Raw genomic sequence first — 22,501 nt, forward strand, 5'->3', positions numbered from 1 at the left:
ACGACAAAATTTTCATAGTTATCACAGCTATTCAATCAATGCCGTGGATCGTATGGATGGGGGCATCATTAGTTTGAAGGGAACACTCCCATCAACCTTGTCTGAGTTGCAGTTCCATTGAGCCTTCCTGTTAAGAGGAAAAATTGAGTCAAACCATTCCCAAGGCATAGCAGAGCCGCCATATTGTGTTACTCTAGGGGGTTCTGGTGGGTTATTGATCTTAAAACTGATTGTAGTATTCAGGTGTGGTTTTGGCTCAGATTTTAGGAGGAGAGGTGGAGCGGGAGGTTCAGGCTGAGTGGCAGAGCTGTTGAATATCGTCTAATCAGTGTCTCTTATTGATGCAACAGTGGACTGGGACCTGCAGACGCCTTGGAAGCACTGATGTCTGAGCAACCTGACACTGAGGTTTTGCCAAGGCACACAAGCATAAGAACACTAGTGCAGGAGAGTGAACTCTAAATAAAAGCACAAGCAAGCAGCACGTGAAAGCTTTTTCTGTGTGTGTGTGTGTGTTGTTAATTTTAGCCCATTTATTAGTTATATAATACGTACATCTTTACGCCTGTACATGCAGGCTCTTACGTACATGTAAGAGCCTGCATGTCATTTACACACAAAACACATACACTAATGCATACCATGGCTCCCTGGTGCTAGCAAAATGGGCATATCCTTCAACTCAGATTACAACTGAGCCATTCAACTATGTGTGTTAGTGGTGTGCCTTGTTAAAGTGGATGGGTCATGAGCCAGTAAGGTTACTGTGAACAGCCATAATGATAAAACCACCTCTTTGACCCGCAGGTCCCCCCAGCAGACCACTGCACTGATGTGTTCAGTCTCATTCACCTTACTTCTGGTGGTTTTAGTGTTTCGACAAACACTTGTAAACAGAATCGAATGACAGGAGAGAACTGGCATGTAAAAAATATCACAACTTGGCATCAGAGGAGAAAGAAAAAGTGCTTTTACTATTGACCGAAAGCTATGACAGCAGTAACGGCTGCTAAAAACCGGCTTTGCAGCATTGCAGAGCAAACAAGTTCTACACCTCAGCTCAGCTCCGCCCACAGATCTTGAGTGTAGTTTAGTTTGGATGTCACTCCTCGTAACTTCCACACAGCCAGCTCCACTTATTTTAAAGTGTGTCTGTGTTCTTGGGCTTTTTCCTCTCCCCGTGTGAGACACAAGCTCCTGCGGTGCTGCTGATCAATGTTGATCTGGAAGATAAACCCCGTTGATGTGAAGGATTAAAGACTGAGATTGTTTTGAGGGCTTGTGTGAGAGAGGAGCTTTGCACTCATGGATCGCCTTGACCGAGCTCCTGGGCAGTTCAGGAACTTCCAAAAGGATGATTTTGAGGCTGACTGGATTAAGGTGGCAAAATGCAAATCTGGTGAGGTGTACCAGGTCAAGGTCAAGCTCTGGCGGGAAAAATGTGCGTTGAAAACTTTTGACACAACCTTGTGTGGAAACAACTTTTACAGGTGGGAACTAAGTTATAATTGTTAGAATACTTTGAAGAATATTGGGTCTATAGAAAGGAAAGGCCCACAGCTTATCATTTAATTACCATTTGCGATGCCAGGAAATCTTATTGTAATATGACAAAGCTGTTAACGAATCCCACCCCACTATATTATAGCACCACGCACCCTCTGAAAGGCTAAATTAACACCATCACAGGCAACAGGGAGTACTTAGACTTGGCAATAGGAGTGTAACGGCTATACAGAACAAGTCCATGCAATGTAAAACACCACATGGACTAGTTACAACACAGCTATGATTTATCACTTTCATTTCTCCTTCTCTGAACCAGACATGACAACTGATTGTTGAATACGTATTAGTTAAACATTAACCAACCACAGAATTAACATGGCTTAAACCAAGAGATTGATCACTAGCTATTCTAAAAAAGGTAAACAGTATATTGTCCAAGGCAAATATCAGTGAACCGGAACAAATTCAAGATTAAACTAATATTTTGTAATGCTTATTGGACTGTGACTTCATCTTGAATTGTAGAAAAACTATTGGATTCATTGTATCCATCGCTCTCAACACATCTACTTTTGATGTTTTTCACAGAAAACATTTCCAGTGGTCAAAGTTCAAAATTCGAATAAAATCACAGCCTTTTTTTTTTTCTGTTCCAGGAAAATAATAGAGGAGGTGTCCAGCATAGCCAAATTGAAATTCAAGTACATAATGCCCATATATGGCATGTGCAGTGAAGTGACTGCACTTGTGATGGAGTACATGAGTAATGGGTCCCTGAACAATCTTCTAGCCAGTCACACTTTGATGTGGCCAAAGAAGTTTCAGATGATTCATGAGACCTCCTTGGGCATGAATTTCCTTCACAGCATGAAACCTCCACTACTCCATCTTAACCTGAAGACTTCCAATATCCTTGTGGACGATCATCTCCACATCAAGGTCAGTAAACTTCTGGAAACTTAAAATGAACTCCTGGCTTATTCTGAGCTCTGCAGAGCGCTCTATGATAATTCAATAACATTGTCTTATTCTTGTTTTGTGTGTGTGTGTGTGTGTGTGTATTTTTTTTTTTTTACTAAGATTTCAGATTTTGGTTTAATCCACTGGGAGGAGGGCATGAACAAGACCTTGTTCATGGAGCGTCTGACTGCAAGAGGGAACATAAGTTACATTCCTCCAGAGACCTTCACTGACTCCCCCGATCCTCCAGGAACTACCTTTGATGTTTACAGGTGACTTGCCAAGGGTGTTTTTGAAATTGCACCATCAGAATCACAGCTTTTTTTCCGATTCGGCGCACAGTCCACACTTCACACAGTGTAACCTTGCTGTACAATATATATACTTTAATCTTTCAGAACTCAGAGGGACATACTAGATGTATATCACTCACTCCTTGTTGCGCTTTTATTTATTTATTTTTCATTGCTGAAAAGCTTTTCGTTGAACAAAAAAGAGCTTTCAATGCCTTTTATGTATGAGGAGTACATCCACAAAGTTCAATGAGAACGCTAGGACTGAAGTGCTTCCTTCTGCTTTGATTTGCAGCTTTGGAATTGTGATATGGGAAATTCTGACACAACAGAAACCGTATGCAGGTAGGAAATTATTCATTTGATATGAATCCCATCTTCATTCCAAAATGATTAATAGGTGTTTCTTTAGAAAGGAATTATAAAACACCGCATAAACATAAAGGGATTTCATTTTAGTGTTTTTAGAAATAGTTCTTAAATGATGTGAATAACACTATGAAACATATAAAACAAAACTCGCAGAACCTTTAAAACACGGCACCAAAATGTGCTTTGTGGTAAACTGGCGTAATTAGTACTCATGATTCCATTATTAGACATTTCCTCCTGAGAAAAAACTTGTCTGTGAACATTTTAAAGTGGCAAGTCAGACGAGTTAGAAAAGCCAGATGTCTTCCTACAGAATCAGATAAACTTGATACTACTTTCAAAGTCAAGTCAACGCCAAGAGATTGTTATCTTAACTTGGCATATCGACAGTAACTGTCTGTAAGCTTAGTACAATGGTAACGACCCACAAACACGTTAAAAGCACAATAATTCATTTGGTATGTCTAGACCTCTGAAGCAATACCACATTGATTATAAGCCACTAATGATTCATAACCCCTATCACAATGTTTTAGAAAAAAATAATCGGATTTTGAGGTTAAAAATGTGACTATTTTTATGTGAGAACTTAAACCTTAGAGGGATAATCAGAGGGATCATTTGTACAAGAAGAAAATTACACTCTCCTAAATGAATGTATAGCATACTTTGGGTCAGTGCCCTGCACATAATTTGAAAAAAGCCATCAAACAAGTAGGTTCACTTTGCTCCATTGACTGCTTACTGCATGTGCTCATCTACATATAAATCTGGATGCAGGTTGCAGTGTGACCACAGTGCTCTTACAGGTGTCACAGGGGAAGAGGCCCTGTGTGACTATGATACCCGATCAGAGGCCTCCTGAGTGCGAACGGATGATCAGCATCATGAAGCAGTCCTGGGACGATGATCACAGGAAGAGGCCACCGTTTTCAGGTGCAGCAAAAGGATGCTTTCAGGAGGCTTTTTGTTATGAATTTAAATGTTTTAAATGCAAAACTTGTTGGAGGGGGCATTCCAGGTTACTAGCCAGACCTGAAACAAGATTTAGAGATATCCTGAACTACGTGCAGTTTTGCATTCGAGCGCTCAGAGCAGAGCCACGGCAATCGGATTTTAATAAGATTACTAGTGCACATCAGTTTCATCAGACCAGTGTTTGAACTCCCAGAAAAATAAATGCATAAACAACAAATAGTCATGTTGTTCCTTTTAGCTTGAAGTAATTTTAAAGCCAAAAGTCAATGATATGCTCCCAGAGCACACAGTATAATGCGTGAAATGCTTTAGTGAAATACATACATTCAAATGAGGTTTTCATCCTTTACATAATAAGAAGCAGGGTCACCATTGTTTAAGCAAGCACTCATGACTTGAGAAGTCATGCTGATGAATACAAATCACCTCCATGTTTATTCATAAACAGCACCTTGTCCAATTTGTCGTGTTCACAAATCTCTCCACAATTAGTACCGTATCCATGAAATAATTCACCTGCGATTCCTCGATGACCATTCATGCTGTGTAGAGGCGCAGTCCTCACTGGGTTTTGGTGAATACATTAACTTGAACAGGCCAATTCAAAGATTTTCTTGACTGCTGTTTGTGTGCAGACATTGTGAAGCAAACGGAGGCTCTGAGCGAAGTCTTTAAGGTCCCGGGACCAATTCACAGAGGCAAAAATGGAGATGTGGAACAGAAAGCAAATTATCCCTGGCTGTTCTCATCAGTGAAAAAGGTTTGTTCGACTCCACTCTTTAGACTCCACCCTAGTTGCTCTGTTGTATGCACTGTATCTACTCCAGCTTTGAGGGCAGATTAGTGGTATTATAGGGAGCTTGACTATAATGTTCACTAGCGTTCGCTAATTAGCACAATGTACATCTGAGGCCGATTAAAATGTCAATTGTGTTACACCAAATGAAAAGTCAGGGGATCGCCAGTTTTAGTAGGATTTACCCTCAAAGCCAGTTGCTTTCAAGTGTTTTCTGGCACCCCGGGCTCCTTCAAAAGCAAAACAACAACAACAACAACAAAACCCATCATAAGATTAACCAACAGAGTTAGTGGAGAACGCATCCAGCAGCCACCTCAACTGTGGTTAAAAAATCCTGCAAACTAATTCGGGTCATTAAAAAACAACAAATTCCATAATTAAAACCATCATTCTCTAAACGGACACTTTACTAACACTTGAACTGGTTATCTTTGATGACCTCTAACACACTCACCCACCTGCCCCCATGACCCTAAACTGGATAAGAGGTTAAAATGGCTGGAAAAAATATGGAAGCTTCATGGCAGTCAGTCTAGTAACCTACACATTATTTCAAGAGGATAAAAGTCATGGTAGTATTGAAGGGAAATTTAAAACGATTTTTCCAGCTTAGGGTAGGTCTCAGTCTCGTCTTTGAAGTTCTGTACAAATTTTCAAGGCATGAAAAAGTGTGGCCAACCAGGATCCCCCCCCCCCCTCTTTATTATTCTGTGTAAATAAGATGAATAATGTGATCAGCTTTTATTACTCTGTTTAACTGTGGAGCTGATTAATTAATGTGCTTTTAAACCACTTGTGATGACTTGTTTTATTTTCTTTTGTTTCCATTTTAGATCACTATTCCCGAAATGTCCGACTCTCCTTCAGGTAAACCCGCTCTTAGAGCATTGATTGATTGATCATACTTTATTCATCCCGAGGGAAATTGGATTAAGGCTGCCAGCCGTGCCAGCGCCGTCTTACCCTTCCGACCATACATACATTACACAAACATCACATGGGGAAGACAGGTCAGAGGGGTATAACATGGAAAAGCACAACATGAGGAAAGATAAGGAGAAAAAAATAACTCCCCCCAGACTGAGCTCCAACAGGGAGATCAGTTTGAGAACAGAAAAAAAACACCTCTGCACATAGCACATGAAAAAAACTCTAATACACCAAAGAAACAACAGAGCATGATGGAAATGTTCAGTTCAATATAATTTTTGCAGGGCTGACATTTCAAAAGTGATGTTTACAGTGCTGTCACATAAAAAAAAAACATTACCTTTCACACTGACAAATAGAGTCAATACAATCAATAGAGTGGATGAGCTGTTGTTCAGTGGAGGAGACAGTAATGCGTTGTTGATGCTTTTGACCCAGCGTTGCAAACAACATTAAGATAATAAGTCAGGCTACTTTCCACTCTTACAGTCTGTTATAATTATGAACACATTCTGATACAGAATACTGTGCATAAGTCTTGAAAAAACCCTTATTCCTCTATGTTTTGCTAAAAAATATTTGCTGCGATTTATTGAAACAAATTCAAATATAAATGGAAGTACAGATTTTAATCCGAGGAGCTTAAAAAGAAAACAACAGTTGCTTTCTTACTAAGTTCTTCAGACTGGTGACCTGGATGACTGACAACCTACCCAGACATTCATGCAAAAAGATTGAAGAGTTTCTGCAATTCTAACAAGCTTGAAAATGAACCACCACGATTCTTCAACACAGCCTGAACTCTTATAGGCAGCTTTCTTGTAACTTCTTTAAATAGTCTTCAGGAATAGTTCTTGAGGCTTCCTGAAGGTCATTCGAAGCTTTTCGTTGGATGTTGGCTGCCTTTTCTCTTTTCTCTATCAAAATGATCCCACACTGCTGCAGTAATGTTGAAGTCCAGGCTCTGAGGAGGCCAATCCATGACTGATTGTGCTCCATTGTGTGCTTTTCAATCGAGGTATGTTTTTTAAAAACACACTGGCATTTTTTAGCACCATTGTCACGCTCATAAAGGCTGGCAATTAGATTCTTTTCAGAGTATTTCATGGGGGATTAAAGTCATGGTAGATCATGGTGGCTCATGGTGCATCTGATGCTACTTTTCTACATTCATATTTGAATCAGTTTTAAAAAGATCCCCAACACCACTTACTGAAATCCAGGCAGAAACCATGTTTTACACATGGCTGTAGATATTCACTTCCCCTTTTAGGTGTCACCACAGTGGATCATTTCACTATGTCCCTCTCATTCTTTCATCAGTCTAACCCTTTGCATGTCCTCCTTCACAAAACCCATGAATCTTCTCTGTGTTGTGTCTTTTCCTCCTGAGCAGCCACTCCACCTTTAACAGCCTTCCTCCAGAATATCCACTTGCACACGTGCAAATGTCCAAAAAAAGTCCCAACACATGTATTCCCACACTTCTATCTTGCTTTTACTGACTTTCAAGCTATACTTCCACCTCCCCATGTTCTCTTCCATCTGCTCCTTACACTCAATGCACACTTACTTCTTGGTACAAAAATACTATTTAATGCATGTTAAAATGTATTCTCTTGCTTTTGCGATGACAGGCTTAGTACTTAAAGTGCTTAAAGATACAGTGTAGACACAACACTGGTTCATCCCTTGAGTTAGGTTTCTTTAATATCCTTGACTGATTCATAGGTCAGTGTTAAAATGGTCAGGTACATGGACTGGATTGAAATTAGGTGAAAAAGCAGCCAAAGTCCAAAGAAAAATTATAAAAGACCTTCAGAAAGCCACTTTAAAAAAATGACTTTTGCACAGCGCTGCATCTTCAACACTATTACTCAAAAGCTCTACATCCTTTTAAACGTCGGCTTACAAAAGGTTCAAATAGAGACATTAACATCAGACTTTGTTCTTTTTTCTAAGCTGTATAATGCAAATTTCTTTTTATTTCACAGATGGCCAGTATGACAAGGAGGCCATTCTCTCTATGCTATCAAAAAAGGACTTTGGCAGTTTCAGGAAGTCTGTGAGAAGGGAACACGTATCCACACAGTTTTCCGGCAAAAAAACACTCCTTCACTGCACAGTAGCCAGCGGTGATTCAGAGAGTGTCGAGCACATCCTGAATCTGGGTGCCGAAGTCAACTGTACGACTGCCAAAGGTTACACTCCTCTTCTTATTGCTGTTCTGCAGAGGTGTGTATAAACCTGTGTATGTTGTCTTAAATCAGTTACAAGCAACTAAGGGACAATGCTGTGCTAACAACTGCCTGTTTTGATCCTTAGTTTAACCAGATTTCCTGCTCTTTAAGGGAGGCACTGAAAATGAGGGAAATACAGTTTTTGCTTTCTTACTAAGAACTAAAGGAAAACATTGATTCAGTATCACTGTTTTTTAGCAGTCTGTACTGTAGTCTTGCTATAGTCCTTGTGTTTCTATCTTCTATTTGTCTATATGGCAAGGCGTGTATGCGTGTTGCATATATGTACCCCATTTCTTTACCAACAGGTATTATTAACCCTCAAGCTACCAAGTTATTTAGGCTACATTAAACACTGAGTGAGTCATTTAGGACTCCATTATGGGTCATAAATTAATATATTTTTAATGGCTCTACATCTTTTTATTATGCCATATCTATAGAACTCTACAAATATTCTGAAATGTTATAAAGATCTTGATTATGGCATCACATTTGCGCAAGATCTTTATGCAATGCTTGGTAGAAAGGCATAAATATCTAGAAAACATGCATTTCCTGAAATTGTATTTATACTTGTATGCAACAAAGTGTTCACACAGAGAGATCAGAAAATCATCCATAGTATAAGACTAAGTATGCTTGAACTTTTGCCTAAACATCCCTGAAAACTGCAACACTGTCTCTGCTCTAGTTGCTCGATTGCAAAACTACATGCACTTCATGCTATCTCTGAATCTTGTTCCACGTCTGGTAGGCAAGGGTCACTGCAAAAGTATAATGTAGTGATTTGCCCATGTTTCCACACTATTTATGTTTTTTAAGCAAAGTCAAGCTTGTCTTGATCCTAATAAGGTGGCATTATGTAGTTTTCTGAAGTGTAGGACTGTTTATTTTTAAGTTGTACTCTATTAATGAAACTTAATTTCAACAGGCTACATGACATCATCTCTTTGTTGCTGGAACATGGCGCAGATGTGAGCCTGGGAGATGAGGATGATTGGACACCACTCCATTTTGCAGCTCAAAATGGTGATGACAGGACTGTCCGACTCCTGCTGGACAAAGGTGCTGTCGTCAACGCCCAGGAAAAAACCGGCTGGATGCCCTTCCACCTGGCCTGTCAAAATGGACATGAAACTGTGGTGCGCCTGCTGCTTTTGCGACAATCGCAGGAAGCTGTCGTAGAACAGGAGAAGGCAAACGGGAGGACACCGCTCCACTTGGCCTCCATCTACGGGCATCTCAGTATCGTGAAACTCCTCCTAACTCATGGAGCAGATCCCAATGCGACAGACAAATGTCTCTGCACTGCTCTTCACCTATCAGCCGAGGAAGGCCATAACAGAGTAGTCAGACAGTTGATACAGAGTGGAGCAACTGTTGACATTGCAGACAGCAAAGGGAACACTCCACTTCACCTGGCTGCTCTGAAGGGTCATACAGGCATATGTAGGCAGCTGTTGTCAAACGGAGCCAACCCAGATGCCACCAATATCCAGGGATGGACCCCCGTGCATCTGGCTGCCCTAAAGGGACATGAAGCAACACTGGTCCAGCTGGAGAGTCAGGGTGGTTGTGTAAATGCAAGAGGTGAGAACGGATGGACTCCACTACACCTGGCCTGTCACCAGAGTAAGCCAGATTTGGTGGCAAAACTCTTATCAGCCAAGGCTGACCCAAATGTCACAGAGGAGAGTAAAGGATGGACACCACTGCATGTGGCCTGTAACAGTATGAGTTTTCCAAGTGTCCTCCACTTGATATCCCATGGCGCAAATGTCAATGTTTTAAATTATGGAAATGCCACACCTTTACACCTGGCTGCCCAGCATGGCTGTGTACCCATTGTAAAAGCTTTACTGATGAATGGAGCAGATGGGACACTGCTGGATTCTTTTGGATCCACAGCTTTAAATGTAGCTCAGCAGAGTGAAAAGTTGGAAATAGTGGAACTACTAGAAAATGGATGTTAACTATCATGAGGATTACAATATAATGGCGAAGTTGCACTATAGAGGAGGGATTATCAGGCAACTTAAAGCATGATATTGATGATTTTTTCACAGAAAAAAAGACCAGTTTTGCCACGCGTAAGAAAACCAAATCAATTTCACAAACCCATCTATATTTTGAATTTTGTCAGACCATTGCACAACTGAAAGCAGAAATCTATTGCTGTCCTTGCTTAAAAAAACAGCATCTGATTTTTCCAGTAATTACTTTCCCGTAAGTTCCACAGACGTGCCACACGATCAGGCATTTGTATTGAAAATAATTACTTTAAACTCTGTGAATGTTTGACAGGGTCATTATTGTGATAAACTGTAGTGAGCCACACACACGGAGGTCACAATCAGGTGAAGTATACTATTATGACAAAGTATATTGATTCTCCTTATTGAATCCCTGTGCTTGTTTGCTTCTTTATGTGTGCTTTCCTGTCGACTGGAAGATGGAAATGATATAGTAAAAAGTGTTGCTGTTACTAAGGCATTCTTCTGGTTAAACCTGTCAGACTTTATGCAGGTATTATTTGTCCAATCTGGTTAAATGACATATATCAGAATTGATATAGCCATTTTTAACAGTGTCATGTGAGAATTTCTGATTAAAAATCCATGTATGCTTCATGACAAGCCACGATAATTCCTTACAGACTGAAGGAGTCACTTCCCAGCATGTGACACACTCATTTACCACTGTGACACCTTATTAAATTGAAATGAAATGCATGGATTCAGGAGCTGTATTGACCTACACATTCACAGGGTTTTCTTGGAACCACAGTGACTTAGATGTAGTGCTAGGAGCTGAGCTGAATCAAATTACTGTAAATGAACAGAGCAGAGTTATATTTGACCTACACTGAGCTTGATTTTTTTTTAATATGTTGCTAAGTGAATGTCTGCTGTATCATTTTTAAATTGCTATTTTATTCCAAGTTCATTTTTCCCCTTCACAGCATCTCTGACCCTGAGTAAATTAAGTGCCTGTTTACCTGTGTTGATTTTGATTACATCGTGACAGCATGAAACCATCAGTCCTCTTCTCCTGGTCATTAGAAGAACTGGGTAAACTATTTCTTTCTCTGTGTCTTGCCATTTGTCTTTTTACCCGACCAATACACTATTAGAAACGATAGATTATGTAAATGATGGACATATTTTTCAAGTCTAAAAACCTGGGTCCACTCCAGAAGTGCATTCTTTCCATTGGCCAGCAGGGGGTAACACTCCTGGTTGTGAAAACAACTCCTCCCCTTGCTCATCATGTTCAAGATGGCAAAGGTGAAGGCAAACAGCTTAATGTTTCACAACAAGACATCCTTAACTAATGCGTGACATCATGGTGGCTACATCCATCTTTTAATTACAGTCTGTGCTTTGAACCACTTGACTAAAATACTAGAGTCTCAATACAAACTATAACCTATAGACAACAGTCAAATCCTTTACTTTAAAATCATAAGATTTTTATTTAATTTACACCTGCAAACAAATTCTAATTATTTGCATAGATTTTTCCTTGTTCCTATATGCAAAGTCCTGATTCATAATGTCATGTAGTTTTATATCAGAAACCCAACAAGGTGAAGTATATGTTGACCGTGTTTTCATTGAACAGAGTTTGAAAAGCAGGCATTGTGTTATGGAAAGAATCTCATTTGCAGAGTTCTGTTTATTTCAGGTCGGGTTGGATGTGAAGCAGATTATAGTTCAAAGTGTCCTTTTAACTGCAGCAGTTCACATTTGAAATGTATGAAGCCTTTAATGTCTAAAGAATTGAAAGCAAATGACATTTGTGCAGTTGTTATCCACTGTAAACAGTCAGATGACAATTTAACAGATGTGAATGAAACTTATCCGTGGAAACCAGAGCTGTGTCTTTGTGTAAACTGTCTAACAGCATTTCTGTCCTACTAGTATTCAAATCAAACAATTCATTAAAAAAAAAAAACATAAAAAAAACTATACAGGTCTTCTGATGCCACTTCCTAAAAAAAAAAACCCCTCGCTTTTCTAGCATCTAATCAAGCCCACCTAAATCGATGATTCTGCCTCAACCTTTTTACACGTACGGTGACACATTGGATACCTTCTATCGCAGCCAGTAATTGGGTTTGAAGGCACCTAAACAAATTTTATTTTCTAATAGGGAGACCAGCAGGAAGAAGATAATGCCGTGTAAGTTGCCACTAACGCAGACACCAACAGCATCAGGGAGAAAGAAGAAAATTGCATTGTTGTGGTCTTTAGCTTCACACTGCGTCCTGCTATAGTTCATCCCCCTTTTTTTCTTAGTGAATGTATTCATTCAACATATATTATTCACAGAGAATTGAACAATAGCTTAATTAAACATTCTCTGATGTTCTTCCCCTCTGTGCTCTGATGTCTTGTGTGATGCAGTTATACTACTTTGTGGAGTTTTAATCTAAATTAAACTCAGACTTCACGGCCTAATTGTTTTGAAGTGACTCTAGACAACAGTTCACGGTGATGTATTCACCAAAACTCTTTGCAATATTGCATACTAGTGCTTTCAAAAGCTTATCAAATAATATCATGTGGATATGAGGCTGCTGATACATTTTTAAATCTCATTGTCTTATGCTGCCTTAACCCCTCATGCACTGTTCAGAATATTTCGTCAACTTTTAAACCATAAATGATGCAAAGAAGGACTCTTTGACATTCACGGCTCTTATTTTAATGATAGGAATTAATCTGGCCATTTACTTGGTATATTTAGCTTCTCAGAAGAGAGCCATTATGCTCTCTGCAGACAACCCTCTTTAGCAGGGTTAAACTCACCTTTGAGCTGAGCCCCGTGGTGTTAAGCAGCTGCAATCATGACTGATGCAGCTGTGTCTTTTGACCCAGGTGTGCAGCCTCAGCAGGGGCAAGCAGGCATCTTTGGTGCGTGCTACAATAATTGAGTGAGTGATCTGTCATGCCTCATGGGAGATGATTTTTTTTCAGAGTGATGACATAGAAAATACTGGCACTGTCATCTCTCTGTGACCTCTCACTCTGTGAGAAGACCCCACCTCGGCCTGTCTAAATACCGAGCATTAGTGCTTGCTGTTTTTCACTTGAGTGAACCGCCCTTCACATTACCGGTTGAAGCATTTTGGTCATACCTGTGATTGTATTAAAAATGACTTTTACATTGAAACACTGAGAAATTAATCAACATGCCCAATTATAATTCCTTGAAGATTTTTAAATGTGTATTCATATATTTTGTTATATAGTCAAAAAACTACTGAATTATTATCTCATTTTTTCTAGTTTATTCCTATTATGCTTTTATGCTTCATTTCCCTAGTGTCCTGATTTTTCTGTAAAGTTATTAATGAAGCTCACTGCTTTCTAGAAATGAAACTACGCTTTCCAACACACACTCATGCTTCATAATTCAGTAAATTAAGTTTTGGGACAGTTTCACTCCCTTGAGGCTGCATTGTAGTAGCAGCATCTCCCTCAAACTTAAAGTTAATTAATCTTTAGATTAATAGATTTGACTTGTGTTTCCTATTTTATTCTTCAAACTTATTTGTAGTTCAAAGAGTGTTAAATGATTTCATTATTGAAAGTTTAATATTATTTGAGATTATATATTAAAAAAAAGAGAACTAACAGTCATAAGGCTGAGCAGTGATTTTAGTGTTTGAGTGCTACTGAAGAGCATCATTTGCACATTAGTGCAGAGCAATTAGCCATTGTTTGGCTTTCTAATGTTTTTTTGTGCTCAGCAGGCTATGTAAAATATCTTAATCGATGCTTTTAGCCTAGCATCGTCCCTCTCCAATTTACACAATGCATGTCTTGTTTTTATTCTTTCTTAAAGATTGTTGAATTGGCTTTTAATGGACAGGTTTAAAGAAAGATAGCATCTGAATATATAGGGGTTGACATTAGGGGTTACAACCAAAGACAATACACTTTGGTGTGCCCCAGGGTGGCTGTGGCTACTATGTAGCTTGCCATCACCAGTGTGTGAATGTGTGTGTGAATGGGTGGATGTCTGGATATGTAAAGCGCTTTGGGGTCCTTAGGGACTAGAAAGCGCTATATAAATACAGGCCATTTACCATTTACCATTTTACTTTGTTTTTCTTGTACATATATAATAATATGCTATTCTTTAATTGTTGTTACCCCAGCCTTGTCTAAATTGGCTCAATGAAAATTATCTCAATAAAACATTTAAATGTAGTTGTCAAAACAGTCCCGGGAAAAAATGCTTTTAACAAGCAGCAAAGAACATTGTGTGTCATCAGGATTTCAGTATAACCTGAAAGTAATTGGTAGGTTTTTCATTCTCCAGGTTTTAATGGAATCATGGGAAGGACAATGAGTTTAATTATATGAGATTCGAGTGACAACGACAACTAGAGAAAGCAAATATTCATATTCCTTGGATGATGGATTTTCAGTCAAAATAAGCAATTTTACTATTAATAAATAATTTAGGAGGGATATGGGGAAATATAAATGTTTTTTTAACAACAACAACAATAATAATAATAATGATAAGAATGTATTTACATTAGTTCTATTTTCTATCTGTAATTTCTATTGCACATGACTTTTATCAAGTAATTTAAAACCAATCAGGAATATACATGTCAAGAAATTCTCCTGCATTCAGATGGTCTAATACAGAGAATGCTAAGGAACAAAAAATAAATGCTAAAACACACACACACTCACACACATATATATCTATATATCTATATCTATATATATAGTCATATCATGACAATGCATTTTATTTTGAAAAGCTAACATATTTTAGAGTCCCTGATGTAGTTTGGTCTTTTAAGAGCATTTCTAGCATATTTTGTGTAAGAAACTGGGGCCTTACATGTGTTAGTATCCATGTGTTGTTCATGACATGAAAAACAGCCGTGCAGATTTTGATGTTCTAGATAACAAAGCACAGTGTGCCAGACATACATAATAGAAGCAACAATGACACAAGTAATACCTGGCAAGGTCGTGGGTTGATAGAGCATGTCACAGAGGCGTGAGGTAAACATTTCAGCTTGGAATGATTTATGTTGGAAGATAAGCTGAAGTTAGACTTTTGAGCCATTATGTCAAAATCAACACATACCTGAGTCGAGTGGGCTTGACAGAAAGGTCTTATTGACATTGTGCAAAACATTTTTCTCCAAGTTCTTCAAGGCACTGAACGACTTGGGGACAGCAAACTCTTACAAGGTATCAAAAAGTATAGCAAATATTGAATTTTTTTGCACTGCAGAATAATAACACAAATACATATTTCCTATGTTAAGCCAACACACTGGACAATAATAATGTCCAAACATTTCTCTCCTTGGACAAGCTGCCAGTAGCACAAAGCCTACGTTATGTAAAACATCACTCAGATACAGCGTGTTTCTGCTTTATTTCCTCCCACCTTCACCTCTTTACTTCTTGTTTAGATTGTATTCAATCTCTGCAGATGAATAAGATGAATAACAACTGTTCTTATACCGACAGCAAATATTGTGACTGCTCACTTCCTGTCAGTCTCAACAGACTGTTTGGTAATTTCATGCCTTTTTGAGTACAAGTCATGCATGGCATGCAGGATTGTTAGACATCATGTAAGCACACAAATTTACTGCATTGCACGAGATAGGACATGACATGGCTATATCCCGACACAGCATGATTCAGCTAAGGTAATATTTTCATTGTAAATTTATCTGAACATGAAGGTGACCTCTAAATGTGTGCAGCTAAACAAAATGCTTTGGCAAACTGGCAAATAATGTTCAAGGTTTTACCAATTTCCCTATTTTATGCAGTATTATACAGTTTAAACTGCATGTTAACAGAGCATAATAATGCAGTCGCAGCAAACTCTTCAGTACCAACAAGGGTGTTGCAGGTTCCTTTAAATATGCAGGGCTGTCTTCGCATTGTAGCCACTGACATAAAGGTGTACAGTATGCGGCATTTTTCTTTCTCATTGGGGAGGGACAGACTATAACAGAGCCATTACTGACTCCTATGAGAAGGTAATAAAAGTAAATAGGGAGAACTGCAGCTGATCTCATTCATTTTTACACACAAACAACAAAAAGGTTAGATTGTTTTACTAGAATTGCATGCAAGGCGTATAAAGCATTGATTAAAGCAGTCTCTCTTTTAACAGGCTTAATGTCTCATTATATTTAAAAGAAACAAGCCTCTCAAAAGCAATTTGCGGCCATTCTCATGTTCCTCAGCTTTTATTCGCATTAGTCACGTGCAGCAGGTTTTTAAGTTTAAATTCACTCGATACATTATAGCCCATAGGCTCATGGTGTCCTGGACACCAAATATTTGAACACTTGGGAAAAAAACCTTGTCCCAGTTATTTAGATTTCCATATTTGTTTACATCCAGAGTTGTAGCAGAGCTATGTTTTAGCCTTAGTTTTAATTTAAAAAAAAATATTTAAGTCATAACATGGTGTATCTTTGGATGGAAACTAGCTAACTACCTTATGCTTCACTGGGAAATTGGTGTTGTAACTTACATCGTAACCGGAACTGGTTTTAAACTACTTTATAACCATCATGACGTGCTCCTTCTGATAAATGTAACTACACGTCAGGTCAATGCAGCCCAGAATAACTTGAATGACGTGGAAGGTTGTGGTGTAGCGCTAAGAGGGGTTAACTACGGTAGCTCTGAGAGGCCAAACGGACTGCAACTTAAGAAAACACCAGCAATAAGAAATAAAATAAGAAATAAAATAAGGAAAAAACTTAAGTTGCAGTCCGTTTGGCCTCTCAGGGCCACCGTAGTTAACAGTTACATTGTGGTTACAGTAGATTTCCTGAAGAAGTTTAAATGAAGCGTAATCTGCTTCTTTTGGCTGCTTCTTTTCTTTTTCCCTTGTCACAAGGGGGTCGCTGCACATGTTTGATTTGGCAGAGATTGCATTCTTGACAAAACCTCAAATGGGATTTGTAGTGTATCTCCAGATGGAATCAAACCAGCGACCATTTGATAAACCTTGTAAATCCTCTTTGTCATTGATGCCTGCCTGGGTGTCTTTCCTGCAACACCTGAGACAGCAGCCAAGCTGATCATTTTATTGAAGATTAAAGAATTTTGACACCTCTCAGTGGTGCACCTGTATTTGTTTGATTTTGGGAACTAAAGGAATATTTATACCTGGAAATGGCTAATGATGTCAGAAAAAAGTGCATATTAGCTGTGTTGATAATGGCCTGACTTCCTATTTTACATTCCTCTACAATTTCAAAAAGATCTTAAAGCATTTTAAACTGTCTCCTTGAAAGTCTCCTTTAAAACCACCACTGTCATCCTCTTTATAAAGAAAATTCAAAGATAGAAAACATGAACTGAAAACATGCTACCCTTGAACACTTCTTCACAGCAGTCTTAATGTCACAATCTTGAGGTAAAGACTGAGTCAATACATTCAATACAAGTGTAGATTAAGGTGAGAATCATGTCTTGGACTATTGGAAAGTGTAGAAAACCTTTAATTAGTCTCTGTCTGTGTAGATATAGTGCATCTTTAATCATTCCTCTTTCCATTTATTTATTTTTTAATATGGGAAAAACGTTGTAAGAGATTGAATAATCCAAATAATGAAGGTTTTTCAAAACTTTTAGCCTTCTTTTCTCTTGTATTAGTATGCCACTTAGGTGACAGTCGTGTCTCAGTAAATCAGACACAAATAATGATTGTCAAGCTGTAAATGTGATGCCTTGGCTGCAAGGATGTTGATATGGTCTCTTGGGTCGATGAAAAAGCAAAGACTGCCATAGTCTAAGGATGGGCAATGTGCCTCGGATGCTGAGAGGACAAGGCGAACCAAAAAACAATATGACCAAAGATGGTATTTTCTGCATATCGGAAAAAAATGTAAGGGGTGTTTACATTTTTTAGATTTATAATAAGTTATGAGTATAATATAATAGCATAATATTTCAGTATTTTCTGTCTATCTGTATTTTTTTTTAGCTGTATTCTTAATTCTCAGTCATTCACATCTGCATATCTGTTGGGTTTCTAGGATATTCTCCAATCAATCAAAATCAAATTCTTCTCAACACTGAAAATTTGAAATTGCATAATCAAAGAAATGATTTTTTTTAATAAACCTATGAGTACTGAATTTAACAGCTGAGCCTACTTACCTTAATCACCCATTCAAGCACACAGCATGGTTTAAGTTTTGCTTAGCAGAAGCAGCCTGTTAGTTAGTTGATGGTCTTTAATGTTGTATGGATTGAGGTGCGGTTCAGAATCCCAGAAGCTAAATTAAAGTAGCCCACACTTATAGACAGATACATAAAATAGCAGGTTTTTTTTTTCATCCTGAAGTGCCGAAGAAACCAAAAGTGAACTGTATTAAGCTCTAGTTTGTAGCAGTGTAATCATAAACTCCCTCCACCCATTAGCAACACATATGACAGAATTTTAAGCTCTGAGACTGGATATTTCAGAACAAAATGCAATTTGGGAGTTTTTCATTTTAACTCATTGAATACACTATAATGGAACCCACTTTGAAATGCCAAGCGCTTGATCCCTGTGTGTTTAAAGCCAGCTACTGCTCTGTATTTGCCCACATCCAGCAACTGAACCTAAGAAACAAACATTTTTGTAAAGATGTCTATTTACATAAGTCAGGTCAGCACTCTAATGCATCTCTTGGAAAATGGGGAGAGAGGTATAAAGCAAAAAGTGGAATACATTAAACAGCCAAACTGGCTGCAGAGAGAAAAAAAAAGGATTCATCATATCAAGAATGTGATTATGACTCTCAGCTCTGCACCAAGACACCTCTTCAATGCCACTTTCACTCCCAGCACAATTAACAGCACACCCCACTGTTCCAATACTAACCTCATGCTTCGGATTTGATAAACTGTGTAAAGATTTTGATTAATACTAAGCCTGGGGGGTGGGGTGGGGGGTGGGGGTGAATAATGATCAGTAATTCCGGTTTAATCTTAATTGAGTGCCTCAAAGGCATAAAAGATCCAGATGGAAGAAGATGTAGAGAAGGTAAAAAGAATGAAAAAGCTCAGTAACTTAACGATTTGCTTTCAACATCATACTGTCATGCATATCAAACTCCATTGTATTCTTTTTGTTTTATCATACAACTTAAGTTGAAACATTACAGATGTTTTGCAGACTTACTTTGAACCTCTTCGAAAGTTTTAACCTGCTTTTACTAGTTGTTTTTGCAGCTGTTTAATTAGTGCTACTACAAGCGGCTCCCACTCTAATGGCATCATGCTTGATATTCGTAACCTCTTACTAAGATGCTGTAAGAACACAGATTAAAAACATAGATGATTAAAATCAATCTTCATCAACACTTTTTCAGAATCTTGTATTTGAATTTTATACTAAGGCCTGCTGACAGAACTCTATTAAAAAGTTCTTCAATTTAAGTAGTGAGTTTGACTTCGCAGTATTTAAATTTACAATTTGCATTTTTTTTTCTTCTTCTTTTATTCCCTCTGATCCATAGAGTGTCATGCATTATGTAGTAGCTTGGTTGTGGCACAGCATGAGTGGGTGTATCTTAAGCGGTGGCTGGCTCAGGCATGGCTCTCTACCCTTGAAGTTAGATTACTAACGGAGATAGTTAACCTAGCTCTCACACACATGCTCTCCCACCGCCTGTTGCCAAGGCTGGCTGAGAAAGAAGAAAGCTTTGATTGTAGATATTTTGCTTTGGTTGTTATGGCTTTTAAAGTGACGTATAGTAAAGTGTAAAAGTCACGATCCACCCCTCATTTCTTTATATTCTGCTTCCAAGGAGTTACACTTCTTTATTTCTTAAGTCATCTTGCACAATAGCTTTCTAGGTTTTCAGAAGACCTTCTTTGTATTTTGGCTGCTTTTTCAGTCATTTTGGGGCTAGTCTTTGTACCTAATCATTTTCAGAGGAAGGATTTCTTTTTAAAAATGCTTAACAGTGACCTATGCTCAAGCATAAAACAAGCACATAGAAGCAATATTAAATTGTATCTGTAGGTGTTTTTTCCCAAGCAGCCTGTTTTTCCTATTGCTTTTGTTGAACAAAGTATTACAGGCATAAAATTATATGTTTGCACCAACAAGATGATCCCAAAAGAGCTACTAGCTGAAAACTTGGCATATCTTTGCATGCTGTCCAGTGCATCCTTCAAACATTTAAGAAAACTGCACAAGTGGAGGGCAAAAGAAGTGATTTTTGATTTATATACTGTATTTTCACCTTTGTTTGCACGTTTCAGTATATTGCTGCATCTATTTCACATTTCCTAGCAAAATATAAAGAAAATCTTTGCAAGCACTGTATTGGTAACACATCTCTCATAAATGATAAAGCATTGCTTGCTCATTTATGTTGTGAGATAATTATGCTTTCTTGTATAATGCTAGTATGAGAAGCAACCAGGGATTAAAGTGGGGGGATCGATCCAGAACAGTTCCAGCACCCTCAGTGAATGAGTAATTAAATCTATTAGGGCGTTTAATAGATAATGATGTCAAGCAAGTGGATTTTTCATGGGGACTGGCCTTGCTTGCTGTTGATGTTTGGTATGTACTTGCTCCACACATTAGAAAATAATATTACCCTGCAGTCCTTTTAATGCCCTCTACACTTTCTTTTTTACATCTCATTTCTGATATGCACGCAGATGTGAAAGTCGTGGCCAGAGTACTCCAGCCTCTGAGCAACTTTATCCTTGAGAGAATAAACGGAGCGGAGTGAGTGTTCCTTTCCTTGGTGATTTTCAAACAGCTAAGCAAAATCACCAGACACAAATGGTTTGGATTATAGTCTCTCTGTAAGCTAAATATACAGAGGCTACATTATCCAGGAAAAAAAAATGAAGCCGGGATAGGATCCATCCATCGCTATTTCGTTTCGTTCGCTATTTAATTTCACTAGCTGGGCAGTATGATTGTGTGGTAGAAGGTCCCAGGTTTAAATCTAGTCTGGGGCTTTCTTGCAGACTTCAAATTAGTTCAATTAAATTAAATTCAATTTTATTTATATAGCTCCAAGCCACAAGAGCAGCCCCCTCAGGGTGCTTTATACTGTAATATAAACACCCTGCAATATGTGTTTGTTCTCCCCATGTCTGCTTTTAGTTTCTCCAGGCTTCAGCTCTTCAGACTTCCCACAGTCCAAAGTTATACATGTTAGGTTTATTGGTGATTCCAGATTGGCCACAGGCCTAAATTTGAGTGTGAATGGCTGCCTGTCTCTTATGTGTCAGCCCTGTAACAGATTGGTGACCTGCTTCTTGCCCTATGACAGCTGGAATATGCTCCAGCATTTCTTTTGGATTCCAAGGTTTGGCCCTCTGGGTTTTCTATTTTCCCACTGGTTTTTTCACTGATTTGGTTTACTGACCAGTTGACACTACTTGCGGGTTTTCTACTCTGAGCAGGCTTAGCTGGCTCTAACGAATGGGAAATACTGAAGAAGAGAGTGATGTAAAAAAAAATGTGGTGACTGGATCCCAGGTGGCCACACCCATTTCATGAGTGAAGTAAGCAGCAGAGTTATCAGGCGCACACACACACACCCACTCAAGTAAGGAAGGGAGAGTGACAGTTAGAGTGGAAGAAGAGAGACAAATAGAAGTTAGGACAGACGTGGAGGACTGGTGGCACCATGACAAACACAGGCGCAACTGAGACAAGCAGGGTAGCTGTGCTCAATACCATGTGGCTGTGTATTGTTGGAGTTTGACCTTTTTCTAAAGTGTCATCTGTCCTTTATCTTTTTTTAAATCATTTCCCAAAACATACCGTGTATTATATAATAGCAGTGGATCTATACACCGACTATTGATATAGATGAATGGGAATGCTAAAAAATACCACAAAGGGGCGCATACTGTGACTAAAAAGACTGAGTAACTTTTCTTTGACTGAACAAGTATCTCTCAGCCTCTTGCGCTCTGACAGCGGTTACACATTGCTGACATTTTAAAACATCACTTTAGTGAGCAAAGTACCAAAAAAAAGAAAAAAGAAAACAATAAAAATTCGTGGAAATCATGACATTAATGCTATACTAGAGTCAAGAGTTTAGACAAGAAGAGCAATATTCATACTTTTAATGGGAATTTAATTGAACCTTAAAATCAATGCAATAATTTAATAACTGCTTATTTCCTTGAGTGGTGATTAAGCTGTTGGACAGCTACCAGTAAAAACACATTTCAAAAAGGTCAGATAGAAACTCAGTGTTTTTTCTCATTGTAGCACGAGATGATGACACAGACTTCTCTCTGATTCAAATGTTTCTTTCTCCTCCTAAATAACGCATTATCTGCCTGACAAATTTTGTGAGATGAATGAATGCATCACTACTAGCAATACGTAAGAAAACTATTTAAATTGTGTCA

The 22,501-nt window shown here is 38.5% G+C and overlaps 1 protein-coding gene across 1 annotated transcript; it reads left to right on the forward strand.

Annotated features, from left to right (window-relative positions):
• Nucleotides 1-1,117: 1,117 nt before the first annotated feature.
• On the forward strand, nt 1,118-11,959 carry ankk1 (ankyrin repeat and kinase domain containing 1). Its single transcript, XM_031749914.2, has 9 exons — nt 1,118-1,490; nt 2,166-2,448; nt 2,590-2,741; nt 3,058-3,107; nt 3,915-4,070; nt 4,748-4,872; nt 5,745-5,778; nt 7,836-8,076; nt 9,016-11,959. Exons 1-9 carry the CDS (start codon nt 1,306-1,308, stop codon nt 10,055-10,057), a joined length of 2,268 nt encoding a protein of 755 aa, XP_031605774.1. The 5' UTR covers nt 1,118-1,305; the 3' UTR covers nt 10,058-11,959.
• The last annotated feature ends 10,542 nt before the right edge of the window (nt 11,960-22,501 follow it).

This window comes from Oreochromis aureus, linkage group 14 (genome assembly GCF_013358895.1).
Source record: "Oreochromis aureus strain Israel breed Guangdong linkage group 14, ZZ_aureus, whole genome shotgun sequence".
Lineage (NCBI taxonomy): Eukaryota > Metazoa > Chordata > Actinopteri > Cichliformes > Cichlidae > Oreochromis > Oreochromis aureus.

Bases quoted from the DNA above. Each gene is read 5' to 3' on its own strand.
- ankk1 (XM_031749914.2), top strand. From the start codon at position 1,306: ATGGATCGCCTTGACCGAGCTCCTGGGCAGTTCAGGAACTTCCAAAAG. The intron at 1,491-2,165 runs GTGGGAACTAAG...TTTCTGTTCCAG, and splicing joins TGTGGAAACAACTTTTACAG to GAAAATAATAGAGGAGGTGT. The intron at 2,742-3,057 runs GTGACTTGCCAA...TTTGATTTGCAG, and splicing joins ACTACCTTTGATGTTTACAG to CTTTGGAATTGTGATATGGG.